Source organism: Macrotis lagotis, chromosome 4, assembly GCF_037893015.1.
Source record: "Macrotis lagotis isolate mMagLag1 chromosome 4, bilby.v1.9.chrom.fasta, whole genome shotgun sequence".
In the NCBI taxonomy this organism is placed as follows: Eukaryota; Metazoa; Chordata; class Mammalia; order Peramelemorphia; family Peramelidae; genus Macrotis; species Macrotis lagotis.
In genome coordinates, this window is record NC_133661.1 from 124,263,501 (window position 1) to 124,290,883 (window position 27,383).

At 34.7% G+C, this 27,383-nt stretch overlaps 1 protein-coding gene across 1 annotated transcript in view; it reads left to right on the plus strand.

Annotated features, from left to right (window-relative positions):
* Positions 1-26,167, plus strand: part of LOC141522718 (recQ-like DNA helicase BLM) — a 62,966-nt gene extending 36,799 nt beyond the window's left edge. The window contains 11 exon segments of the mRNA XM_074236209.1: positions 259-407; positions 4,600-4,706; positions 5,381-5,541; positions 8,044-8,239; positions 9,552-9,742; positions 10,612-10,756; positions 15,072-15,271; positions 15,861-16,053; positions 17,103-17,225; positions 21,634-21,820; positions 25,469-26,167. Coding sequence (XP_074092310.1) covers positions 259-407; positions 4,600-4,706; positions 5,381-5,541; positions 8,044-8,239; positions 9,552-9,742; positions 10,612-10,756; positions 15,072-15,271; positions 15,861-16,053; positions 17,103-17,225; positions 21,634-21,820; positions 25,469-25,646 — 1,830 coding nt within the window. The 3' untranslated portion in view covers positions 25,647-26,167.
* The last annotated feature ends 1,216 nt before the right edge of the window (positions 26,168-27,383 follow it).

Consider the following 27,383-nt stretch of genomic DNA (forward strand, 5'->3'; position numbering starts at 1 on the left):
AAATCCAATGAAAGTTATATTGAGTGATTTTTAAAACTATTTTCTAAGTAATTAATTTATAAATAAATTAAATTATAAATCTTGTAAATAAATAAAAATTTATAACCTCTTATAATGGTTTTGTAATTTTTATATTTTTATTAAGATGAAATACTAGCAAAAATAAAAAATGAAATGCTAGCTGAGATTTTGTTTTGTGGCAGTCTTTTTCAAATGAGTTAAACAAATGAAAAAATACTATTCTTTGTTTTCAACTAGTGGGGACATGATTTTCGTCAAGACTACAAAAGATTGAATATGCTTCGACAAAAATTTCCTACAGTTTCAATGATGGCTCTCACAGCCACTGCTAACCCCAGGGTGCAGAAGGATATCCTAACTCAGTTGAAGATTATCAAGCCTCAGGTGTAAGTTATTGTTGAAAAAACTATTCTTTTCTGAAATGCATACCACTTTTTTTTTTAAGCAGGATTAAATTATACATTGCACTTTTTAGATTCATAACCTTTTACATTTATTTAGTACTTTAGGTTTTTGCAGACTATTTTTAGATACTATTATCTAGTTTGATCCTTATAAAAACCCTATAGGCTAAGTACTACAGACATTCCCATTTATAGTTGAAGAAACTAAAGTCAAGGAGATTATCCTAGGTCATAGAGCTGGTTGTTTAACCCATTCCAGGTCTCCTGAGTCCTAAATCTTTGATCCTTTATTTCACAGGATGTAGTTCATCGACTTAGCCCAAATTGCTTCAGATTTTAATATTCTGTTGCTTCAATACATCCTGGAAACTTCTCACAAAATTTTTTTAGCTTTTTCACATCCTAACAGTAACCTCTCCTACCTACACAAGTCATCCAAAAATTAAAAATGTGATAATGTCCCTATTCATATTGGTTATACAAGTCCCATACTTAAATTTGTAAAACAAATGCATGTGGTTTAATATATGTTTTGTATAAAATATAAGTCATTTTTAAAATTATGACTCATTCATTTTCTGGGTCAAATAATTTATGGCCTGATAAGATTAGTTGAGATGTAAAAAGTAAACAAATAATGGATTAGGCATGAAACAAGGATACATTTCTACCAAAAAGATCCCTACTCTCAGAAAGGAGATTCAGCATAGATTCCAAGATGAAGAGAGGACTCTATAAATAATGAGGTCACCTATGTGCTTGCTATTCCTTTTTTGTAGATTGCATTTTTTTATTTAAAAAAAATCTTTTTTTCCAAATACAAATTATATTTTTCTCCCTTCCGTTTAAAAAAAAGAAGGAAAAACAGCAAACTTAATAGTCAAAACAAAACAAATTTCTGTATTGGCCATGTCCAAAAAAATTTATATCTGGGAATCATGCATCATCCATCCTCTGGAATTGCTGTTGGGTCATTTTATCAGTGTTTAGAATTATTGTCTTTACATTACATTATTCTTGTATTTGTATAAATTGTTCTTCTGGTTTTACACACTTCACTCTGCATTAATTCACATAAGTCATCCCAAGTTTCTTTAAACCCATTCCTTTAGATATTTTTTTTGACATGGTATTCCATGACCATTTAAGGGGAGGGGTGTGATACATGCTAGTCCCTATATATATGCCATTTTCTTTATTCATCCATTTTCTATTTGAGGGATACCCGTTTAATTTCCAGTTCTTTGTTTTCTTTACAGAATCAGGGTCAAAGGTTATGCATAAACCCACAGAGTACTGCATAAAATCACATAGCAGACCACATTTTGGATAGTCCTGGTTTAACCTATTCTTCAAAAAATCAAGTGAAATGAAGATAGTCTGTTATACAGTTTATGATAGATATTTAGATAAATAATCTACTGTTTCTCTTGTTCATCATTTTATATGAACAGCGAATTAGGCCCAGAATTAAAAGGAAGAGAATAAGTTGAGCTGCCTTTGAGAAACTACAAATTTCCTTTGATCACACCAAAATTATCCCAGAAGTAAAGGCCAATCTTTTTAATACCTATATTCTGTCATGTTATTTTATGACTTGTAATCATGGAACATTTCAGCCTCCAAAAAATTAAAGTTTTAGTCTGTGGAGAGATTCCACAGCAGACATGAGCAGACTACATAAAGTAAATTAAGACAAAAGTGAAGGATGTCTTTAAAAAATGTAGGATCAAAACATAAGATGACTTGACCATAGAAAAGAGTGAGTAATGACCAGAAGATAGCTTATGTGATCCATTAATTGCCTCACAGCGTCAGGAAAAATGGAAGATGACTTCATCATGTTAGATGGATCCCCTTATGGCAGACTTGTAAAAGAACCTAAACGAAAAAATATTCAGGAGAAGCAGGCATGGATGAGTTGAAAACAGCATCATTCAAGAGAAATTCCAAATAAAGAGGACACAAATCCATTTGATCAATTAAAAATTAATTTTTAAGGCTATGAAATAATGCATAAATCTGGGATGAAATAAGACTATAGGTGAAAAAGCTAGAAAAGGATGTTGGAATAAATAAAAACAGCAACATAGGGACATTTAAAGAGAAAGGAAGAATGAACTAGTCTGTAGAGAGTTTTTTTAATCTGGATAACTAAGTTCTATATAAAAATGAACATATGAATAAAGATAACAATCAAGATCTCATAAAATATAATGGCAGTTGTTAAACTACAATGAGAAATAAGGAATTCAAGTAATGCTTCTTCTAGTTTTAGTAATCTGGTGCTGATGGCATTTTAATATAGAAATTTATTGAGCTTCAGAATTTCATCAATGTAATTAATCTTCAGAATTCAGTTCTAGTATGTATTCCATATGCAAAAGTTAGTTCTAAAACTCTGCATTGATATGTGAGAGCTTAAGAGAAAAAAATAGAAATAATTTTCAGCATGTTTCCATCAGCCTTATGTTATGGTGACTGCCAGTTAGCATACGCTTACATCAACTATGCTAATTGTCATATGTCCAGAGTAGGGGGGTAAAAAATCAGAATTTGAATAAATATAAGGAAATTTTTTTTTTAGGGTTTTGCAAGGCAATTGGGGTTAAGTAGCTTGCCTAAGACCACACAGCCAGGTAATTATTAAGTGTCTGAGGCTGGATTTGAACTCAGGTCCTCCTGACTCGAGGGCCGGTGCTCTATCCACTGCACCACCTAGCCACCCAATAAATAGGGAAATTTTTTAAGGAAAATTTGTGTTGTATGTTTTCTTATCATTTTAAGAGATATGATATATTTAATCACCGAATTAAATCTGTAAGCATCTTTAAAAATCATGTAGCCCAACCCTTTGCTTTATTTTCTATTTAGTCTTTTTACCCAATTTGTCTCCCTTCCTCCCTCCCACCCTCCAGTGAGAAGGCTAATCAGCAAGAGTGATGAAGCAAAACATTTCCTTAATAGTCATGTTGTGAGAGGGAAAAAAGAAAAAATACTAACATCTTTTAAAAATAAAGTTTAAAAAGTATGCTTCAGTCTAGGTTCAATTCTTTCACTGAGGATGGATAGCATTTTTTATCAGATGTCCTTTAGAGTTGTCTTTGATCGTTATATTCCTGAGAATAGCTAAGTCATTCACAGTTGATCATCTTATAATATTGCTGTTTCTTTGTACACAGTTATATCTCACTTTGCATCAACTCATATAAATTCAGGTTTTTCTGAGAACATCCGCTCAGTATTTCCCATAGCTAAATAGTATTCCAACACATTCACGTGTGACAATGTTGTTCAGCCATTCCCCAATTGATGGGCATCCCCTCAGTCTCCAACATCCTGTCACCAGAAAAAAAGCTGCTGTAAATATTTTTGTACATATGGGTCCTTTTCCTTTTTGGTCTTTTTTGGGGGATTTTTGAGATTCAGATCTAATAGTGACATTGCTAGTTCAAAGGGTATGCATGCTTTCACAGCTCTCTGGGCATGGTTCCAAACTGCCCTACAGAATGCCAGCCCTCTGCTTTTAAAGATTGGGAAACTAAGACCCAGGAAGGCCAGCTGTATGATGTTATGTATGGTTAACACTGTCAGAATCTTGCAGTGTTTTGAAAATTTTTGCAAATGAATAGATTTAATATTAGTAGATGTTTCTCCTATATACTACCTTACCAACTAGTTGTAGCATTTGACATTTTGGAGACACTGGAGGCCCTGCAATTTGGTAATTTCCATCATGGATTCTCTTGTCTTTATTTTTTATTTAATTCATTTGTTTGTTCATTTTAGCCACCTTTGGTTTCAGTATTTTTTTTTTCCTTCTGGTACTACATACTTCTTTTTTTTTTTTTTTTTTTTTTTTGGTACTACATACTTTTAAAAATTCTTGCTGTTATCTCTGCTTTTCTCTTCTCCCTGTATTCTTTGTTTAAATTATTCCATTTTTTTCATTGCTCTTTACTCCCTATCACCACTTCCTTTCCTTCAACCTTTACTTGCTTCCATTTCACTGTTGTCTATGTACTGTGTACCATTCCAACAGCCCCATCCAGCTTGACAACACAAGGCAGTATTTATGTTCCCTGTTTGGATGATCAGTGCTTTGAACTTCTATAGAGAGAGTGAAATTCAAGTTGCCTATGAAGGCTAAATTTTGTACTTTGGTCTTTTCTAGATTTAGCATGAGTTTTAACAGACATAATCTGAAGTACAGTGTGTTGCCCAAAAAACCGAAAAAGGTAGCATTTGATTGCTTAGAATGGATCAGAAAACATCACCCACGTGAGTAGAGACTTGTGAATTATGTTTGGAAGTGTTAAGTAAATGTCTTTTTAATACCACATAGAATAAAGAAGACTGCATATTAAACAATTCTTTTCTCATTATGAGAGCACTAAGCAGTTATTTATAGTACAAAATATTTCAACTCTGATTCCTGGAGTTAGTAAAACCCATTTGGCTTGACAACAGTAATCACTAGAACTAGATATATGAAATATACCACCTGCATCTGTATTATTGTTAACTCTCAATTGTGATTTTTTTTTTTGAGATGATACTTTCTTTGACTTTTTAGCATCAGATTTTTTTTTATTTCTATGCCCTTTTCCACCCACTTCCTGTTTTTAATTGTTTATAATGAGACTGGAGGTTAATTTCATTTATCCATACAATTTTTTCCCATCACTATAGAAAATTGAGAAATTTTATGAAAAAGAAAATATCAATTATTATTCCCATTTTGTTCGTAAGAACCTACAAATGGAAAAAGAATTTATCCAAGGTCAGTAGCAGAGCTTGGATTAGAACTAGGTACCCTGACATCCAGTTCATGGAGTTCACCTATTTGAGCTATGCTTTCAATATGATTCCTCTATCCTTTTAAAAAAAAAAAAATACCCTTGAGGCAAAATAAGCCGTTTTTCTCAGTGTAAACTCTTTTGATTTGTTTGCAGATGACTCAGGGATAATTTACTGCCTTTCCAGGCGTGAATGTGATACTATGGCAGACACCTTACAGAAGGATGGTCTTGCTGCCCTGGCTTATCATGCCGGCCTCAGTGATGCAGCCAGAGATGAAGTGCAGCACAAGTGGATCAATCAAGATGGCTGCCAGGTAACCTGAAATAAGCAGACCAGAAGGCTTATAGTAGGGGATGATTAAAAGTTTATATAACATCTAGAAGTCTTCAGCAAGTGAATGGCATTCAGCATCAGAACGAGATTGAAATTCAAATAGAAGACGAATGGATTTATAATATTTCTCTAACTTTTTAAATATATAATCTTTGTAGAGATAAAGTTAAAACTTCCTGATTCTGAGTTGAGCCAAATATAATGTTAACATAATGTCTAGCTCTTGCCCTTTAATGTCATATCTTATTTGAAGAAAAAGTAAAAACTATTCAAATGAAATGTTGGGGGTTTTTGGTACTACTTGATGAGGCATTCCATACAGTTAAGGTGAAAAATCTTATCCTGTACTTGTTGGGAAGTCTTGCGCTTGCAGATTCACAAGATGGATTCAGACGTGTTTCTCTCTTCCCCATCCTTTGCCACCACATAAACATTTTTTCTTTCTGACATCCCTGATTTTGTGCTTTTTTATAAATTGCTTACTTTCCCCTCATATTTCTCCTAATACAGAAAATCTGAACTTCTAATAAGTGGTTTTTAAACAAATATACCTTGGGGGGGAGCAGAATCTAGTAACTAAGCAAGATTTCCCAATAGAAAGATATCAGATCATCTAGCTTTTTAGATGTTTCTGACTTTGCAGAGTGCCTTATAATCCTGTGCTCAAAGATTTCCTTCATAAATGTAATAAAATATAAATGTTTAAAAGTAACTCACTATTCATTATTTCGCTGTTGCAAATTCATGGGCACTCTCTGGTCAACCTACCTTTACCTGGCATCTTCCACCAGTGACTACATTACACTTTTCCTTTATAAGAAAACTTGATCTTGATAGTAGTGCCATGCATTTTTGGAAGAAAGCTAACTTGGAGTGCAACAGTTACTCTCTTATTTTGATAAGGATAACATTTGTTGGTTAAACATTAGGTAACCTGCAGCTCTCTTTTCTGATATTAGTGATAGATGTAAAACAAATCCTCCTTTAGTCCTCATCATCTATTGCTTTTGAGATTTTCTACTTGCAGGAGCAGCCCTTTTTTTTATGTGAGTTAAAAAAGAAAACTGTATTTGTTTTTAACTATGAGACTGATTTGTTGAACCCCCTAACTGTTTTAAAGTTTTGTTAACATAACTCTTCTCAGTGACAGATAATTTTCAGGACATGATAATTATTAAGTGCTTACTTTGTGTCAGGCACCAATGAAATCACTGGTGATACAAGAATAAGAAAATAAAATAGTCCCTACTTTCTTGAAAACTTATTTTCTAATTCATAAAAATAACATAGAATAGAGGTGGGAAGAAGGAAGGAACAGACCTTCAAGGTGCCAAAGCAGTGTGGAGATGGAATACTGGAGATTGGAAACTGAGTCATGGATGAGATTTCTCATGACTTGGTGGTTCCAGGCAAAGTTTCACAAATCAGTTGGTGATTTTTTTTTTTATTTTAAATCATTTTGTGCTTTCTGAAGAAAAAAATTCTTTTTGGATTTTTGCAAGGCAGTGGGGTTAAGTGGCTTGCCCAAGGCCACACAGCTAGGTAATTTTAAGTATTTGAGGTGCTCTATCCACTGCGCCACCTAGTTGCCCCTAAAAATCTTTTTTTTTAAAGTGTGATCCCCTTTTCAGTTCTGACACTCACAAGATTCATTCTTCTGAACAACAAACATATTCAGCATATATTTTAAGCAAGATATTGTACTGTTAGAATTTCCATAAATCTTTGATTTGTCTTGAATTTGAAAATTGATCTACCATTAATGCAAGCCAAGGGTTGCTACAAGGCAAGGTAGTTCAACTATCTGAAAGGGAAGCTTATAAGCTGGTAGTGAAAGGAACAGTTGATAGGAAAATTCACAATTGAGTTATGTAAGAAAGATATTCTTTACTATTTAATTAATTCTGAAAGTGCACAACATTTGGAATAAGTTTTGCTCATAGCATCTCTACTCTGTTCCTTTTGTAACATGTGGCATGAGGCTTCAAGGTTGATTTTAATGATGATGATCTTAGCTATCTCATAATACTCAGGAATATTTGGTTACAAGACAGCTTCAGTAAAATGATACATTACTTCAGTTACTGAACCTCTCTTTGGAGTTTTCTGGAGATTGCATATTACCAGTGTGAGAATTAATTATTTATTCTAATTGAAGTGACTAAACTGAAATAATAACCTAAAGTGAGTACTTCATTAGAACATTTGAAAGTAAAATTTGATGATGTAACTCTTATAAACATCTGTTATTGAAGTTTTTCTTTAAAGCCATACAGAATAGTGCTTAAAACTGCATTAATTTTTGAGTCTTCTTATATTTGGAATAAAAATTCTTTAACAAAAGAAATCTTTCTAGATACTTTCTTTATAATCTTACTTTCATTGAAAATTTCATTAGGTCTAAATATTATTTATTCACAGCTCTAAACTTAAATTTTGTGAATTTTTAATTACAGGCGAATATTTTCTGGTTTTATTTCAGGTTATCTGTGCAACAATTGCTTTTGGCATGGGGATTGACAAACCAGATGTTCGCTATGTTATCCATTCATCTCTCCCTAAATCAGTAGAAGGATATTACCAGGAATCTGGCAGAGCTGGAAGAGATGGTGAAATGTCTCACTGTCTGCTTTTCTACAGCTATCATGATGTAACCAGACTTAAGAGACTTATTCTTAGTAAGCTAAAATTTTCTGTGAAATATTATGGAGTCTTTAGTCTGTGTTCCCCTTGGTCATATTATCCTGTGATTAACACAGTCATAGAATAACTGCCAAAATATTTATTCAGGGCATCCCAAAAACCTAGTTACAGATTTAAGCTTATATGCTGAGTTTTAAAACATTCCATATAGATAGGAAGTGATTTAGAAATGACAAAACTTTTTTTAATTGGTTCTAAAATTTAATGAAGGGTACATTTATGTTTATATTCTAAATATTCATAATAATACTTAAGTATCACATTTTGAAGGATTAAATAGTATAGTTGAGTCAGCATTTGATATATTGATTTGTTTTGCTTAAGGAAGGAGTTAGGGAAGTTTTTGACAAGTTTTAATAGTATAAAGAAATGGTGGAGCAGCATCAGTAAGAGATCTGAATTCAGATCTTTGACTTGGTACTTTCGAGCTCTGTGTTTATGGGCAAATTATTATTTTACCCAGAGGTTCTTAATCTGGGATCATGGACTCCCACATCATACAAGGATGTAGTTTTAGAAGTTTTATGATCTTGGAAGGGGAATAAATTATATCTTTATTTTCATTGACCTCTACTAAAACCTAGCATTTCTTTCCAATTATGAATGTAGACAGAAAATATACTGAGAAGGTATTCAAGAGTTTCATCTGTTTGCTAAAAGGATCCTTGATACAAAGAAGCTTAAGACTTCTACCATAACCTGACTTAATTCAGTGACTAAATAAAAATAGCTCTTACCTGCCATATCAGCCTTATATTTCAAGTGCTGTGGGAAAAGCACTTTACATAAAATGTAAAATGTCGTATAAATTTGAATTGTTAATATCTTGTTAGCCTTGGATTCTGCAATGGATAGGTGAAATGATGTGATCAAATTTACTGGAAATTACTAGAAATTAGATATTTCTAGCTCTGTTTTTGGGAAGTGTCTGATTCTATACCATGTATAGAAAGACAGTATGCTAAGAACTTTGTTGAAGCACTTGTAGGCAGGATCTTAATTTTCATTTGTCTTACTACATAGTACCTGACATATAACAAATACTTGTTAATTTATTTAGTAATAGAATATAGGTCAGTTCCCAATACTGAAAAGTTCCTTAAACTCACTTCATTGACATTTTAGCAAAATAAAAGATTATAGTTAATTGTAACAGAATTTCACTTGTAATAATGTCAATAATTTTCTGATTTCATTAAATTTTCTTGCTTACATTGGAAATGGTAATATTTATGTGTTTTTGTTCTGATAGTGTATTTTTCTGTGATATGCCTTTAATTTATTTAGTGGAAAAAGATGGAAATCGTCATACCCGACAGACTCACTTCAATAATCTATATAGCATGGTACATTACTGTGAAAACATAATAGAATGCCGAAGAATCCAGCTTTTGTCATACTTTGGGGAAAATGAGTTTAATCCTAACTTTTGTAAGGAATTCCCAGATGTGACTTGTGATAACTGCTGCAAAAAGAAGGTAAAGTAAGGGAATTTTATTTATTTTGTGACTTTTTTTATGTTGAGTGAGGGATTATAACTTGGTTGCTTTTGAAATAAAGTATAAGTTAGATTTAAAAGTTGAACAGTCAAGGATGAATAAGAAAAAAATTGATTCTTTAAAATTAAGTATTGCTAAAAACATGCAAGTTGTTTTTTATGCCATTTCTTTTCCTAAAGGTCTGTGAAAAGATGTGGATATATAACTCTCCAGATAGTTGGTCTTTTGTGTATTTTATTGGTTATTAAGCAGAATTTTAAAGAGTTTTTCAAGATAGGGTGGGGTGGTGGGATTCAAAAGCACCTAGGTACATGAAGTTTTGGAAATGAAGCAAAATGTATTTATGGTACAGAGCAGGAGTTGGATTAATAATGAGGTTTATCCTTACCCAAGAAAATAAGTAGATTTTCAATTCCCTGTGTGTATTAGACTAAATTTTTAGCAAAATTAGCAAAAATTGATTAGAGTGCTAGCAGATTTAGCAGATATAGAAAAATGAGCAGATAGCCTTTATCCAGTTTACATCTTGAGGACCTGACCGCTTTTGTAGCACTTGCTGTATGCCTCTCCTTGTGCTAAGTGCTCTGGAGCCTTGCACAAAGGAAATAAAAGACAGAGTTTATGATTGAAGTATAATTTCTAGAGAAGACCAATAAATTCAGCAGAAGGTAGAAGAGAAAGAGAATCTTAATTCTATAATTTATTGTCTTCTGTAAATGGTCTATTATGGGCAATGTAAAGTGTTATCAGATGGGAATTCATTTTTAAACCCTAGCAATTTGGAAACCAGTTGCCTTATTAGTTGTAAAGAAATTTTTTTTTTTTTTTTTTTTTTTTGCTTCTGGTAGGATTACAAGACAAGGGATGTGACAGAAGATGTGAAAAACATCATAAAGTTTGTTCAAGAGCATGATTCATTGAGTGGAGAAAGAAATAAAAATATGGGCTCTTGTGGAAGATTTACTCTAAATATGCTGGTTGATATTTTCCTGGGTAAGTTATTTCATTGGTAGATTTTAATCTATATAAACAAAACCCAAGGAATTTGCTATAATTATGGAGAAGAAAACAGTTCATGTATTATCATAGAATTTAACAGTTTTATAACAATAGAAAATTAGCTTTTAAAAATTATATTATTGAAGATGGCAACAAGAGAGCAACGTCTCTTAGAAGCTCTCTCATAAAACTTCGAAACTAAGGACTCTAAACTTTCGAGAGACAGAACCCAAAGAGGGACCCAATGAGGCAGTTCTCCTACTCGAGGTAACGTGGAAAAGAGCAGAAAGGCTCTGCTCCCCAGGGTCGGAGGGGCTGCCCTCCCAGAGGCAGCCCCAGGGTGCTGGGAGCTATGGCTCACAGCAGCAGAAGAGTTTCCTGAGCACCAGATACAAAGTGGGGGAACAGCTGGGGACTTCTTTGAGAGCGAGCATGTGAAGCCCAGCCCTCAGGGCACACAGCGAGCTACATGGTCTTTCAGCAGGGCAGTCCAGATCCAAGAACAGAAGCAGGCAGAGCTGGTAAGCAGGAGCCCCCAGGGCATGAGCCCATTGAACCTAGGGAAGGGAGTGAAGAGAGACTGCAGAGCTCTGACCACATTCAGATCCTGATCGCAGTCTAGGCCCCCCCAATAGAACAGCAGGGGCCCCCTCCACCTCAGCCCCGTGGCAGAGGGGGGTGCTTATGGTCATTCACAGGTCAGGAGGGAAGACAGAGCCTCACACACTGAGACCCTTGTGGGAGTGTCCCAAAAGCTTAGGAAGCACCCCAAAACCAGGCTCAGGCTGGGAAAATGAGCAAGCAGAGAAACAAGAGGAAGACCATTGAGAAATATTTTGCATATGAGCCCAAGAAGGATCAAAACACTCAGTCTGAAGATGAGGAAGCACAAGCTCCTGCATCTAAAGACTCCAAGAAAAACAAAAATTGGGATCAGGCTATGACAGAGCTCAAAAAAGACTTTGAAAATCAAATGAGGGAGTTAGAAGAAAAACTGGGAAAAGAAATGAGAGAGATGCAGGAAAAACATGAAAATGAAGTCAACAGCCTCAAGGAAATCCAAAAAAATGCTGAAGAAAATAGCATGCTAAAAACCAGCTTAGGTCAAATGGATAAAACAATTCAAAAATTTATTGAGGAGAAGAATGCTTTAAAAAGCAGAATTGGCCAGATGGAAAAAGAGATAAGAAAACTCTCTGAGGAGAACAAATCCTTCAGACAGAATGGAACTCGGGGAGATTGATGAATTTACAAGAAACCAGGATTCATTACTTCAAAACCAAAAAAAATGAAAAATTAGAAGAAAATGTGAAACATCTCATTGAAAAAACAACTGATATGGAAAATAGACTTAGGAAAGATAATTTAAAAATTATTGGAATACCTGAAAGTCATGATCAGGGAAAGAGCCTTGACATCATTTTCAAAGAATTACTACAGGAAAATTGCCCTGATATTCTAGAAGCAGAGGGCAAAATAGAAATGGAGAGAATCCACCGATCCCCCCAAGAAAGAGATCCCCAAAAAATAACCCCTGGGAATATTATAGCCAAATTGCAGAACTCCCAAGTCAAATAGAAAATATTACAAGCAGCCAGAAGGACACAGTTCAAATATTGTGGAGCTGCAGTCAGGATCGCACAGGACTTAGCAGCAACTACATTGGAAGCTCATAGGGCTTGGAAAATAATATACCGGAAGGCAAAAGAGCTTAGAATGCAACCGAGAATCAACTACCCAGCAAGGCTGAATGTCCTTCCAGGGAAAAAGATGGACTTTCAATGAACCAGGGGAATTTCAGATGTTCCTTTTGGAATGGCCAGAGCTGAACAGAAGATTTGATCTTCAGATACAGGACTCAGGTGAAGCATGGAGACTGGAGGAGAGGGGGGGAAATACGAGGGACTTAATGAGGATGAACTGCATGTATTCCTGCATAGGAAAATGACACTGATAATACTCATATGAACCTTTTCAGTTAATAGAGCAGGTAGAGGGAGCTTTTATAGTTGAAGCACAGGAGAAAGCTGAATTCGAAGATAAAATATGGTGTAAAAATGGAGTCAATAGAAAATAAGGGAAATGTGATGAGAGAAAGAAAAAGGAGAGGGGGAATAGGCCAAGATATCTCATATAATAAGTTTTTTCTTTATTACAATGAGCTATTGCAATGATATGGAAGGGGGGAATCTTCGCTCTCATCAGAGGTGGCTAGGAGAGTAAACAGCATATATACTCAATGGGGTATAGACATCTAGAGTAAGGAGGGGGACAAGGGGAAGGGGAGAATGTGAGTGATGGAGGAGAGGATGAACCATGGGGAGAGAGTGGTCAGATATAACACATTTTTACTTCTTGCAAGGGGCTGGGATTGCCTGTCCAGGACCATAGGGCCAGGTGGATTCTGGGCCTAAGGGGTGGTATGGGGACTCAGGGCCTCTTGGCCCCAGGACCAGGAATCTGTCTGCTGCGCCAATCAGTGACCCTACAGCAGAGTCAGAGTGAAAGGAGAGAGAAAATATAATACGTGGTAGTAGAGAAATACAAAAGGAGGGAGTTGCGATCAGCAATGGCAATGGGAAAAATATGGAAGTAACTTTCGCGATGAACTTGCCATAAAGAATGTAATCCACCTGCAACAGAGTTGTTGGTGTTGGAACAAAGACTGAAGCACATTTTTTAATATTATTATTTTGGGGGGGGGGTGCAGGGCAAATGGGGCTGGATGGCCTGCCTGGAGCCGCATAGCAGGGTGATCTTTGGGTGTCTGAGGCCAGATTCAGACTCAGGTGCTCCTGGCTCAAGGGCCAATGCTCTGTCTGCCATCCAGCCACCCCTACTATTATTGCTATTATATTTTATTTTTGTTTTTTTTTTTCCTTTTTTGGTTTTTGCAGGGCAGTGGGGTTGGAGTGGCTTGCATGTCACACGACTGGGTGATAGTTGGGTGTATGGGCCGGATATGGGCTCGGGTGCTCCTGGCTCCAGGGCTGGAGCTCCATCCATTGCACCACCTGGCCATACCTACAATTATTACTATTTTTTTTTATTTTAATTTTTTTCTCTCCCCTTTATCACTCAAGCTAGTCCATATTTTGTGGGGGGAGGGGTATTCTGTTTACTCTTAAGAATATTTTATTAATGCATAAAAAACATTTGTACAAAAAGAATAAATAAATATAAAAAAATTTTTAAATTATATTATTTAACCACTTTTATAAAAGTTTGGGTGAAAAGTTTGTAGGTATTGATTTTTTTAGAGGAAAGTTTTTTTCATGTATGTATTATGTATGTATGTATTTTTAGTTTTTGCCAGGCAGTGGGATTAAGTGGCTTGCCCAAGGCCACACAGCTAGGTAATTATAAAGTGTTTGAGGCCGGATTTGAACTCAGGTACCCCTGACTCCAGGGCCAGTGCTCTATCCTTTGCACCACCTAGCACCCCTAGAGGAAAATTATATTAAAAAGCTATTAACCAGTTTCATCACAGGTCTTTTCTCATAATAAACTTCTTAGTGCATCAAAATAGATCCTTACTGTGAAGTTGTATTTATAGTTAGGATATTGTTAGGAATCCTTTTTTTCCAAACTTCTGAAATGAATGTGAAGCCCTCCAGAAAATAATAAATGTCAAAAGCACATTGCTTTTTATTCTGTCTTTTTCCTACATGTTGTTGTAGATCTAGTTAGGTGTTAATGTTTCTAGTGTACAATTTAGAAATTGGGTTTTTTTAGCATATTTTGAGGCAATTGGAGTCTATGTTTAATTATTGCTTAACGGCAAATCAAAACTTCTTTTTACTGTATAAGAAGAATAGAATTGGTATAATTCACCCAAGTCAGTTTTGATTTTTTTTCCGTATTTGAAAATTTTTATTCAAAAACAAGAATTTCTGTGGACAACAATCAGCAAAACATTGTTGCTAAGGTTATGTAAATAACTCTGTTATATAGAACATTTCTTTGAATACATGTGCTATGTATATAATTAGTGTATGTATGTGGGTGTATATGTGTATATAATATTTGTAGGATGCCACATCTTATTTTTTATTATAAATAGGAAGAGCAGGTATTTTATATAGATGATTTAAAAGAAAAAACAGATCTAAAGACTTAAAAGATGCCCATTTAGCCATCTATTTTTTATATCTATCCATGAGATTTTTTATGAAATAAGTCCATTCAAACTTAGTCCATGTTTTGTCTAATTCAGACTCATCTGTCAATTGTCATCCTGTAGAAATCACTAGGGACTGATTTTGGTGGTATTATCTATATATGCTAAAGAAACTTCTTGTGATTTCAGGGCATAAAAATGCTAAGATTCAGTCAGGCATATTTGGGAAGGGAGCTGCTTATTCACGACATAATGCCGAAAGACTTTTGAAAAAGGTGATACTTGACAAAATTTTAGATGAAGATTTGTATATCAATGCTAATGACCAAGCAATTGCCTATGTTATGTTAGGCGAGAAAGCCCAGGCGGTCCTGAATGGATATTTAAAGGTAACTCATTTTTAATTTAAATTTATCTTTACCTTCCATCTATATCTTTCTTTTAAGTAAAGAGGAATAGTTGTGTTAGAAATATCATAAACATTTGTATGTTTAAATATGTGTATTGTTGTGTGTATATTAAATTATATATATATTTTATAAAAGGTAGTCCTGTAAATTTGTGTTCATCTGTCCTTATGAATTTCTAATCATTTCTCCTGGAAAGTTTAAAGAAAAAACTGAATCAAACGAGTCATCCCAGATTCAACAAAAAAAAATTTATATATATACATATATATGTATATATATTTTAAATCTTTTCCAATAAAATGCAAAGGTTGTTTTCTACATTTACTTTTTTCTAACCTCTTTTGAGTTCCACATTTTTCTCCTCCTTACCTCCCCATCATGGCAGTAAACAGTCTTAAGTAGTTTGTACATGTATAATCATGGTTCATCAAAATTTAATAGAATTTCTTTATTCATCAGATTACTGATGCATGAGTGATTTTCATTTTAGTGATTTTACAAATGATTTTCACTTGTAAAGCATCTGTGTGTTTATTTGCAATTCATTTTTTAACTTTTTCCCCCAAAGGTGGACTTCGTGGAAACTGAAAATTTCAGTGGTGTAAGAAAACAAAAGGCTTTAGTAGCAAAGATATCCCAGAGAGAAGAAGTAGTTAAAAAATGCCTAAAGGAACTTACAGAGGTCTGCAAAGGTCTTGGAAAGGTTTTTGGTGTCCATTATTTCAATATATTTAATACTGTTACTCTAAAAAAGCTTGCAGGTATGTATGAACCTTCAGTTACTTGAATTATAAATTAATAGCCTGAAAATTAATTTTTCTAATTGGTCCTCTTTCTTATGAATACACCTTTAATTGTTTAAAATTCATTGAAAGCTTAAAAATGTTGGGGGCAGCTAGGTGGCTCAGTGAACAGAGTACTGACCCTGGAGTCAGGAGTACCTGAGTTCAAATCCAGCCTTAGACACTTAATAATTACCTAGCTGTGTGGCCTTGTGCAAGCCACTTAACCCTATTGCCTTGCAAAAACCTTAAAAAAAAAATGTAGTTTAATTTGTGTCAGAATAAAATAGCCCTTTGTTAATAATATATCCTTCATTACATTGTTTTACATATTGTTCTCAAATAGTGTACCATGATCTCATTGTCTTCAGTATTAAAATCCATAGAAAAGTTAAATATTCCCATAGTTAGTTGAGAATAACATGCATTTTTTTCATGGTCTTCCTTTTCTGTAGTTAATAATCACCCCCTAACTTTTCATTCTTCCTCCACCATCTTAACCCAGTCCCTTTCACTTAACCCTAGGATGATTGTAATGATTACATTATTCTTTATATCTTAGACTCAACCAGTTTAATCTCCATACTATTTCTGTAAATGAAAACACTACTTTTCACATTGCTACCTAGTCTCCAAATAGGGGTATTACCCCTAGTACTCCAGTCAAATAGGTCTGTTAATTATTTAAATCATGCACATTCTCACTTTTACACTTTTATTTACATCGTCCCTCTTGTTCTCTTTTCAACTCTATTACCTCAGTCTTCTCTAGCCATCTCAACTTTTTATGATTACTCACTCTTCCCACTGCCATCCGTTTGGCCTTTAACACGTACTAATAATCCTGGTTTCTGCCTTGCATTGCATGTCCTGTACATCTAGCTAGATTGTAAATTCTCAAGGACAGAGATTGTTTTTTAATGTATTTTAAATGCCCATTGCTTAATTTGTACTATTTATTTTATAAATGTATGATAAGAATGGTGATTATAATTTCTGATTTCAGTTTGTTTTATATCTGTGCATAGAATCTTTATCTTCTGATCCTGAGGTTTTGCTTCAGATTGATGGTGTTACAGAAGACAAATTGGAAAAATATGGTGCTGAAGTGATTTCAGTACTCCAAAAATACTCTGAGTGGACATTGCCAGGTTCAGTATCTATTCAATATAATAATATTTCATTCTGTTTATTATTTAAGAGTAACTCATCTTTGTCTTTAAAAACTAAACCCCTGAATAAGCACATGACTTTTTTACTTTCTATTAAGTGTTTACATTTTGACAAAGAGAGCTAGACCTATCAATGCCAAAAGAATATTAGAAGAATAAGTCCCTGTGAAAGTTAAATTCATTCTTACAAACCATCAGGGTACCTAATACAACTAACTATTTAAACTTAATTGTCACCTTAAAGAACTGAAAGTGGGATCATGGAATAGCATGATCTAGTAGAAAAAGTTATGCAGTTTAACAGATCTCATTTCCTTCAATAAATATGAAGTGAATAAGTAGAAATGTAGTCAAGAAAATTTGGGAACAAGGGTATAAGTAGCCAGGAAAGTCAGTAAAAACTCATTTTTTTGAGACAGAGATGAGATAGGAGATGAAAAAGATGGTACTGTCTTCTGCGGAACAAAGAGAAGACCATTTTGGCTGGATCAGAAAGTGCCAGAGAAAAAGTAATGTCCAATGATAATTGAAACTAGATTGGAACCAAGACATAATTGTGAAAGTCTTATAATTATCCTAGAGGCAAAAGAAACAACTGGAGCTGATTGAGTAGGACAGTAACATGACCAGATCTGTGCTTAATGAAAAATTACTTAGGCAGCAGTGTATAAGATAGACAGGAGTAGTGAGAGACTTGAGGCAAAAGATCAAGTAAGGAGTTATTGTAATAATCCAGGCAAGATGACCTTAAGTAGTTGATAGCTATGTGAGTGAAGAGAAGGAGTCAGATGTAATAGATGTTATAGAAATGGGTATAGCAAGGTTTGTCTGTTAATTAGATATGGGAAGAAAGAAAGGATAACGAATGCAAAACAATGACAAGTTTAGTCACCAGGGAGAGAGAAACTTCTACCAAAAATGGAAATTTGGGAGAGGAGGGAATTTGGGGGAATGGACATGCTGAGATCAAGATGTCTCTGGGTCATCTGATTTGAATGATATATGATAGGAAACTGGAGCTCAGACAAGAGCCTATAACTGGATATATATAGACCCAGGAGCTCATCCAAGAGGAAACATAGAGGGAAAAGAGAGGGGAACCAGCCTAAGACAATTCAGAGGATCCTTGGTGAGGAGACCTGATATGGGTGTGATTGAGATGGTATAGTTGGACAAAAAAAGTAGAAGAAGCAGACAAGAGTTTGGACATGAAAACCACAAGGAGAGGGTGGCTAGGTGGCATAGTGGATAAAGCACCGGCCTTGGAGTCAGGAGTACCTGGGTTCAAATCCGGTCTCAGACACTTAATAATTACCTAGCCGTGTGGCCTTGGGCAAGCCACTTAACCCCATTTGCCTTGCAAAAACCTAAAAAAAAAAAAAAAAACACAAGGAGAGAGAAGAGTGGACAGTACTTTCAGATAGTAGCCAATGGTTAAAAAAAGTTGAAGGCTGAGAAAACATTATCAGACTTGGAAAGCGATAGTTGGTAACTTCAGAGAGAGCAGTTTCATTTGAGTGAGACTAGAAACCAAGATTGAAGAGTGAATGAGAGGAAGGTAAAGGTGGTGAGGGTTGACAGTTTTTTTCCAAGGAGTCTGACAAAGAAAGGTAAAAGGAATTTAGAACAATAACTTGATGCTATGAGACTTGGGGGATGTTTGAAGCACATAAAGAAGAGTTAGGGAGATAGTCTGTTCTGAAGAGAATGTAGATTCATCAAGTCTCAGTGAGGACTAGTAGATGAAGGGTGAGATAAGAAAGAAGAAATCTTTTCATTCTAGAATGGGAATCTCATCAAGTCCAGTGAAAGGATTGGGTGACTTTAGAATGAGGCATAGGTAGGGAAGGATCAAAAGAATAGGAATGGAAGAATAGAAGGTAAAATGAATTGGGGTAGTTTGCTCTTACCTAGCTAGTGATTGTCAAGATCCAGTTTTTATGTTTTTATTCACTCCTACAATACCTTCTTTCTGAAACTAGGTTACTAGAGTATCTTAGATAGGGATAGAGACTTGACCCTATAATGATGCAGGTCAGCATCTTCTTTACAACTTTTAAGTCTTAAAGAGACTGTGTCCAAGGTCACACAGCCAGTATGTAAGAGACAAGACTTAAACCCAGGTCTTGACTAACTTCTCTTCAAGTCATTCAGGCTCACAACCTAAGTATCCTCTCTACTATGTCCAATCTGTGTCCTATCTTGTCATTTCCACCTTCAAAATCTCTCTCATACACTCCCTTCTCTTCTCTGTAATAGCTGCCCCCACCTCTACACCTCCCTCCCCCCAGTACAGACCTTTATCACTCTATGACTAGGCTCTACCATATCCTGTTGGTTGCTCTTCCCCATTCCAGACCATCTTCCACTCAGCTATCAAAGCATGATTGTAACCATATCACTTCCCTAATCATTAAATTCCAATGGCTTCCTATCACCTCCATGATCACATATAAAATCTCTTGGACTTCTACAGCCCTTCATAAGCTGATCTCTTCCTGTTTTTCTGGTCTTCTTACACCTTATTCCCCTCCTTGTCCTCTATGATCTAGTGTCACTGAATTCTTGCTGTCACTCCCAAAAGGCACTCCATCTCTAAGTTCATACTTTTTCACTATCTCCCATATTCAAAATTCTTACTTCCTCATCTGTCTCCTGACTTCCTTCAAATCTCAAAATCCCATCTTCTGCCAAAACTTTAGCACCTTCCCTCTGAAATAATCTCCTAATTTACCCTTTATATAGCTTGTTTGTACAGAGTTGTTTGCCTATCATCTCCCCCCAACCTCCAGTAGACTATGAGGGCAGGGATTGTTCTGCCTTTGTTTGCATTCATAGCATTTCACCAGTATGTACCTAACAAATGTTTCTTGAATAACTTTTCTTGACTTAAGCTTAGCTCAGTCTATCAGCTTTGGTTTTCTAAAACTCGTGTTTTATTGATGTTGATTTCTTTATCATATCACCATACTACCCAGTGATTCCTCTAATAAAACCTCTTTAATGAATGCTATCCACTAGGCAACACATATCAACACATTGCCCATATCTGATGGAAATGCCATGTTTCATAGCTATTGTCCACTATTTTCCAATTTCCTGGAGTTAAAATTGATCACAGCATTGATGAAAGTTCTTCATCATTATTTTTAATTTTCTGATAAAAATGTATTTGAGAAGTAGGGCTAACAATACTCTAGTGTTTTATTTGTTATAGTTATCCAAACTTCAGCTTTATTTTGAATACTCAAAGAAAATAATTTAGACATTTTCCAGTTACAAACTAGAATCATCAAATATTAATGCTGAAAGAGTACCTTAATCCATCTCCCTCATTTTAGAGATTAAAACACTGAGACCCAAAGATTTTTAGTAACATGCTCAAAGAAACTCTACTGGGGGTGACAGAACCAGGTTTAGAATCCTGATTTCCTGAATCTCAGCCAAGATTTTTTCATTATACCATACTATCTCTGTTGAAGAGGCATTGTCTTTAGTATGACAAATATTTGAAAGCTGCATGGGTGTAGATGAAATAGGACCATAATGGATAGTGAACTCTGCCCTCCATGCTAGTGATAACATGTAGATTCATCCAGATGGTACAGTGGACTGGAACATCAATCTTTATGGAGACTTCTTCCCTACTCCTTTCTCTGGTTTACCAGCCAAACAGCAAATGATTTTCTTTGAAAAATAGAAGTCAAGTCACAGTTGTGCTCTGCAGATAAATTCTTTGACTACAAAATACTCTTAAATGCAAATAATTATGTAAATTATCATTGTTGCAAAAGTATACATTCATAGACTCCCTTTGACAACATAATTAATGAAATGTTCACAGCTGTTATGTGAAGATGTGTTTGTACATACAAAAAGAAAAGTTGGCCTAGGATTTTTTTGTTGCTTAATTTTTAAATAAGCTTTTACCTACTGAAGTACTAGTCCCTGTTAGAAATGGGTATAGTTTTTTATAGCACCATAGATTGCTCGGAACTGGGATGAACTTTAGGGATCATTTAGTCCAACCTCCTTATTTTACAAATAAGAAAACTGAGATCTAGAGGTGAAGTGATTTGTTTTTAATCACAGAGAAAGTTATGGTAGCTCCAAAACTAGAACCTTGATCTCCTTCCTGACTCAGTCCAGGATTCCATGAAACATGGTATATCAAAAGTTTGTCAAATACCCAAGATGTCCCACAAGTGCTACATAATACTAAGAAAATCGTTCACAATCTTAGTTTTGTGACTTTGCAAATTGTATCCATTTATTTCAACTGGTATTAGAAGATTACAATACAACTGATACTATTTTATATTTATGTATATGTGTATTTATACATATATATATTTCATTAGTTGTATGCATTATTGTCCATTTGTAGATAAAGATAATGATTCCCTATGGCTAAGTCCTCATGATGCTGAAAGAAATGAAGAAGAAACAGCAGTATCTTCTCACTATTTTCCAAATAAAACTAAAAATGAGAGGAAGAGAAGAAGGTTGCCAATCTTTCAAAAGTCTAAAAGGAAAAAAACAAGCAATGGGAACCAGCAATCAAATTCAAGGAGGTATGTTTCTTTTGCTTTGGGTCATATTTTCCAATCCATAGTAGCAGGAAGAAAACTATAATATGTCTCTGGTATGATTTGAAGCGTTTGTTGTTCATGCAACAAATATTTATTAAAGTATATACACTAGATACTCAGATTTGAGTAAATAAAAATTATATTTTAGATTCTTAAATTATCCTGGACTAGATTATTTTTAAAATCGTTAATTTTCTTCAGCTGATTATGTACCTCTACACATAAACCAAGTAAACCCATCACTATACAATCATTTATCTTATATTTGCTATTTCTTAAATTAAAATTCTTCAAAATTATGTAATTCTGAATCTCTGCAAGTTTTCTGGATTGGTATGTTAAGAATATGATGGAAAACAGATCAACTTTGCTTGATTTTATATCCCCCATCTTTGTAATAATATCCAAGAGAGAGAGTTGTAACCTGGAAAATCCAATAGAGGACTACATTTATAAACTGTTAAGCAGTTAATTGTAAATTCTAATTCAAAATTAGTAGGATTCCAAATATCATTATAACATCATCAACGTTTCATTTTAGGAGCCATTTAAAAATCAGAAATTTGATGCATTTGGGGTGAAAGAAGATATAGTTCATTATTATTTGTTGGTAAGGAAAGAAAAAGCATTTAATTTGTTGAGTTCATACAGAATAGTATAATTCAAAGGTCTTGGGGTTATTTTTCATTTTTTTTTTTATACCCTTGTCTCTCTGCAAGTCTTCCAATTATAGCCATAAAAGAGAGCTCTGGATTGTTGGCTGTTTAGTTAAGGGATGGGTAGGGTTGTGGCTGTTACTTAAATCTAAAGAATGTGAAACTAAAAATAACGACATTTTCACAGAGATGTTTTTAGATAATGGGAAAAATCTGTAGTAAGCTTTGCAAGCTGTTGTATTCTTCCTATTTCCTCCTAGAGAATAAAACTGAAAATTAGGTTGGAATTGGGATAGAGGTCATATTTTCCATAATTATCACTTTTGAGGTGGAATCACTACCTTTATATACTAGTTCTTCTAGTGCCCAGAAATTTAAGCTCATTACTAAGAATGAGTTTAATTTTGTGGTGTTCAGTACACCAGAGACCAGCAGCTTTTCCACTGGGATTGTAATGTTCTTATTTTCTTCCTTTACGCTGCTGCTTTGGGAAATGTTTTATTTCCCTAATAGAATATGCACAAATGTAATTGTTCCCTAAACAGGTGAATGATCTTCCAGATAACTTTAATTTTGGTCTAATCTTAAGCCAGGGGCTATTTTCTGTACTTAGTTTATTTACCTGAAATCTGGCCTCAAATCTTGTCAATCTAAATGAAATTCAGTTTTATCTGAACAGCTTCACAGATTTTGATGATGAATTTTAATAATGTTATCAAATATAAGTATCTCTTCTTACTCCAAAATACACTTCTATTTGTTACTGATTTTTTTCATACTCCACTCTCTTAAAAATGAAAAGACAATTCATTATTACTATTGCATTTTCATTCACCAAGCTCCTGTAGAGAATTTTCTAGGTACATTGTGCCTACTCACCTAGAAGGGTTTCAGAACCCTTAACCCAGGCCCTTCTGTCAGTTGATATTCTAACTATGGATTTTAAAAAAGTGCCTAAATGAATTAGAAGTGACTATAAGCTAACTTAATAATTTAGTAAATCCAGGTATTCATTTGACATTTATTTCTCAGTAAGAGATCAGCTTAGGAAACTAGAAAATATGTTTTCTTCTAGAACAATGTAGACTGACCATTTCACCTTCCAGCTTAACTACTTAAGAAAAACAAGGATCAATTTAACCAAGATCTTCTGTGCTGAAAGAAGACTATAGTCCAGACAACATGCCCAAAGAAACACTAGCGGCATGGCATGGCATGGCACAGCAAAGTGCCGTGGAGTTAACGCTGGGCGTCCATTCAGCACACTTACAATACAGCAGGAAATAACTCTGGGGCAGAAAGGCTTCTCTAGATAACACTGCCATTATCTTGCTGCGCAGTCTGGCAGCTTTTTGTTTTTGTTTTATAAAAAGCCATTATCTTCAGGTCAGCAGGGGAAGTGACGGTATTGGGAGGACTTGGGAATAAACCATTTGGGGGAGTGAGAGCTGCAGCTGGAGACCATACTCACCTTCCTTGGCCACCCTTCCACTCCCACTTTCCTTTCTGAGTTAAAAGGTAACTGGACATAGTTGGAAGCAGCAATGGGAAAAGTTGTTGGGGAGGCAGCTTTAAGAAAGCAGCTCCTCCCACACCAGGCCATGGGATTGGGACCAAAAGTGCCTCTGGTTACATTGCCCATTAAGCCCACCCAACTCTACTTTCTTTCTGCTGTCAATTTTAAAGGGATCAGCAGAATTCACCTACATACTCCAGCAGTTTGATCCAAGTCAAGAATAAGCTATTTCAAAGTTGAGCTAATAGCCTTCTCACCACTTCTTCCCAGAGATACAATTTCCTGGAATGTGAATATGATTACATGGGTCAAGAGTTTGGGGGCTTAACTTTAAAGTGTTTTCATTTATTTAATTTAATTGAAACAATCAATAATAGGTAACTATAACAAACTGGAATACAGGGATATGAAATCAAAATCTATAAAATTGAGAAGTATATGAATAAATAGTATGAACTTACTGAAATCCCTGATCTAGGAGATAGCTTTCTTTAGAGTATACTTAGATAGGGGCAGCTAGGTGGCGCAGTGGATAGAGCACCAGCCCTGGAGTCAGGAGTACCTGAGTTCAAATGTGGCCTCAGACACTTAATAATTACCTAGCTGTGTGGTCTTGGGCAAGCCACTTAACCCCATTTGCCTTACAAAAATCTTTTAAAAAAAAAAAAGTAAAGTATACTTAAAGGATAGCTAGGCAGTGGACAGTGCACTAGCATGAATCAAAAAAGATATGAGTTCAATTCCAGCCTCAGATACTTAATAATTGTATGACCCTGGGCAAAACACTTAACCCTAACTGCCTTGCATCAGGGCCATCTCCAGTCGTACTTACTCATATCAGTCCACTGGACCCAGATAGCTCTGGAGGAGAAAATGAGGCTGGGGACTTAGCACAACCCCTCCTGATGGTGTCACCTCCCTGATATCATGGTGGTCTTCTAGAACAAAGGACTAACAACATTAATAATAACTTAGGTAAATGAAAAGGTTAACTTTATAGATCAGGAAGTAAACTCATGTAACTTAGTACTACTAAGAAGTTGTGCAGGTTGGGAAAATCAGGATGGGTCATTAGATAAATTCATAGTCAATTATTAAGCAAAACAAGAAAACATGTCAGCAAATCTCCAGTTTTTTTGAGATTCATATTGAGAAGGGCATATCCCATTCAAGACATCTTTGGCCTTAGAAGAGAAAATATTAGGCTGACCATGTGTATGACTCAAAATGGCAATTCTTATTCCTATATAGGAATGTTACTGGTGGCAGGACTGGACTTACAAATCATCTTCATGTTATTCTATTTCAAGCCATTTCTTACTATCTTTGTTTATTTGGTTTGGTAGAGTTTTATTTACATATTTGCCTAAAATAAGTCATGGTAAGTGTAATTTTATTTTGCCAATCAAAATGAAGTCAATATTAATTTAATTTGGATTTCTTTGATCATATTTCTAGGACATCTAACACATGCAGAAAGACATCTTCCAAAAGCAAATCCTCAGCTGCAATTGGATCCAATTCAGCAACTTACAGTTCTCAAGTAACTTCAGGAGCCAGTAGAAAATTGGGGATTATGGCTCCACCAAAACCTAAAAATAGACCATTCCTTCAACCAGCATATTCATTTTTGTAACATCCATGCTTAGCTCTTATTTTTATATCTATCATCATCTGCCTTGCATTGATTGTAATGGATTCTAACTGCTATAATAGAACTTCTAAATTTTATTTTTAATGAAGTAGATGTTATTTAAATATTAAAGATCTTCATTTATTTGGGTTATGATGTCTTTTTGGAGGTGGAGAGAAACTTTTATTTTAGATATTCATAGTTTTCAGTAGCAAAAGCTGGAATCAGTCAGCCAATGAAGTTAATAATAAAGTTTTCTAAAATCCTGTGATTGCTCTGGTTTCCCATTTCAGGAATACTACAAAGGTTTCTAGACCAACATGTTTCTAGACCTTCTCCAAAGCCCTAGAACTTATTCCTTGCCTCCCTAACACAAAATATCTTTTCCTCTATCTATCTTCTTATATTTATTTGCAATTTCCTTGGATCCTATCACATGATCAATTTTTGTAGAAGTGCTTGTGATGCTAAGAAATAGTTAAATTCTTTAGTAGTTCCCTTTTAGAAGCTCCATAAATCAGTTTTAATTTCTCCAACAGTTTGTCCAGTTCTATATTTATTTTTCCTTTCATTTATCTTTGTTAGTTTTGTCTGTGAGAAAAAAGTTAAAGAATTTTACTGTTGTATTATTGTCTGTCTTTTTGCAATTTAATTTTTGCTTTATGATTTTAGATGCCATGTCAATTTGAAATATGTTTAATATTATTTTTGGTTCATTGTCTAGGGTTCATTTAAGCAGTTTCCTTGTTCATCTCCATATATATTACAAATTTTTATTTTTACATTGTCTGATAACTTACTTGGAACTCCTGCTTCTTTGGATTCACCTGATGCATAGTGAATTTTTTTACAGCCTCTCATTTTTATTTTATGTGTTTGCTTTTTAGATGCCATCCTTGTAAAGAACAAATTGAAGTAATTTGTATTCTTATCTATTTATATTATTTAATCCATTCCTATTTCTAGTATTACTTTTAAGGAGGTTTTTTTATTTTTGGTTCCTCTTAAGTCAGGAATTTTCCCCCTATAAATTATAGTTTTGCTTTATATACTTTGATGCAATCCTATTCCCCTAGATTCTTTTTTCCCTTCCCTCCTGTTTTTGTCAACTCTTTCTCCAGTTGGAAGTTTTACTTATTTATTGATTTTATTTTTATTATCTAATTCTTCCCTTCCTTCCCCCCCCCAAAAAAAAGGTTAGTTCAAAATTCTCTTCCTGTCTTCCCCTTCTGCTTATATTTTGTTATTCTGCCCCCCCCCCCCACCTTTTTCAGGATTTCTTTACCTTGTTTAGTTTGTTGATTTTTTTCCTTTTCCATTTCTTCTGAATTTTTATTCTTTGATAGCTTAATCTCTCTGTTCTTCAGAACTTCCCTCTATGTCCAGAATTCTTAGCCTAAGACCTATGAACTTTTTTTAATAATAACAATTTGATAATTGCATTTCAACTTAATTGGTTTCTTATAAACTTGTATTTTATTTTATGCCTTTAAAATCATTACTCTTAGGATAAGACTATGACAAAATCAAGAAACCTTGTTGTAAAGGTGCTTGGTGAGGAATATTCCCCTCTCCATGAAATTTTCAAATGCTTCTGGCTGACAATAGACCAATCAGATGAGGCAGCAGTGGATAGAGCACTGGCCTCAGAGTCAGAAGGATAGGAGTTCAAATCTGGCCTCAAATATTTGAAATTACTAGCTGTGTGACCTTAGACAAGTCACAACTCAGATTGCCTTG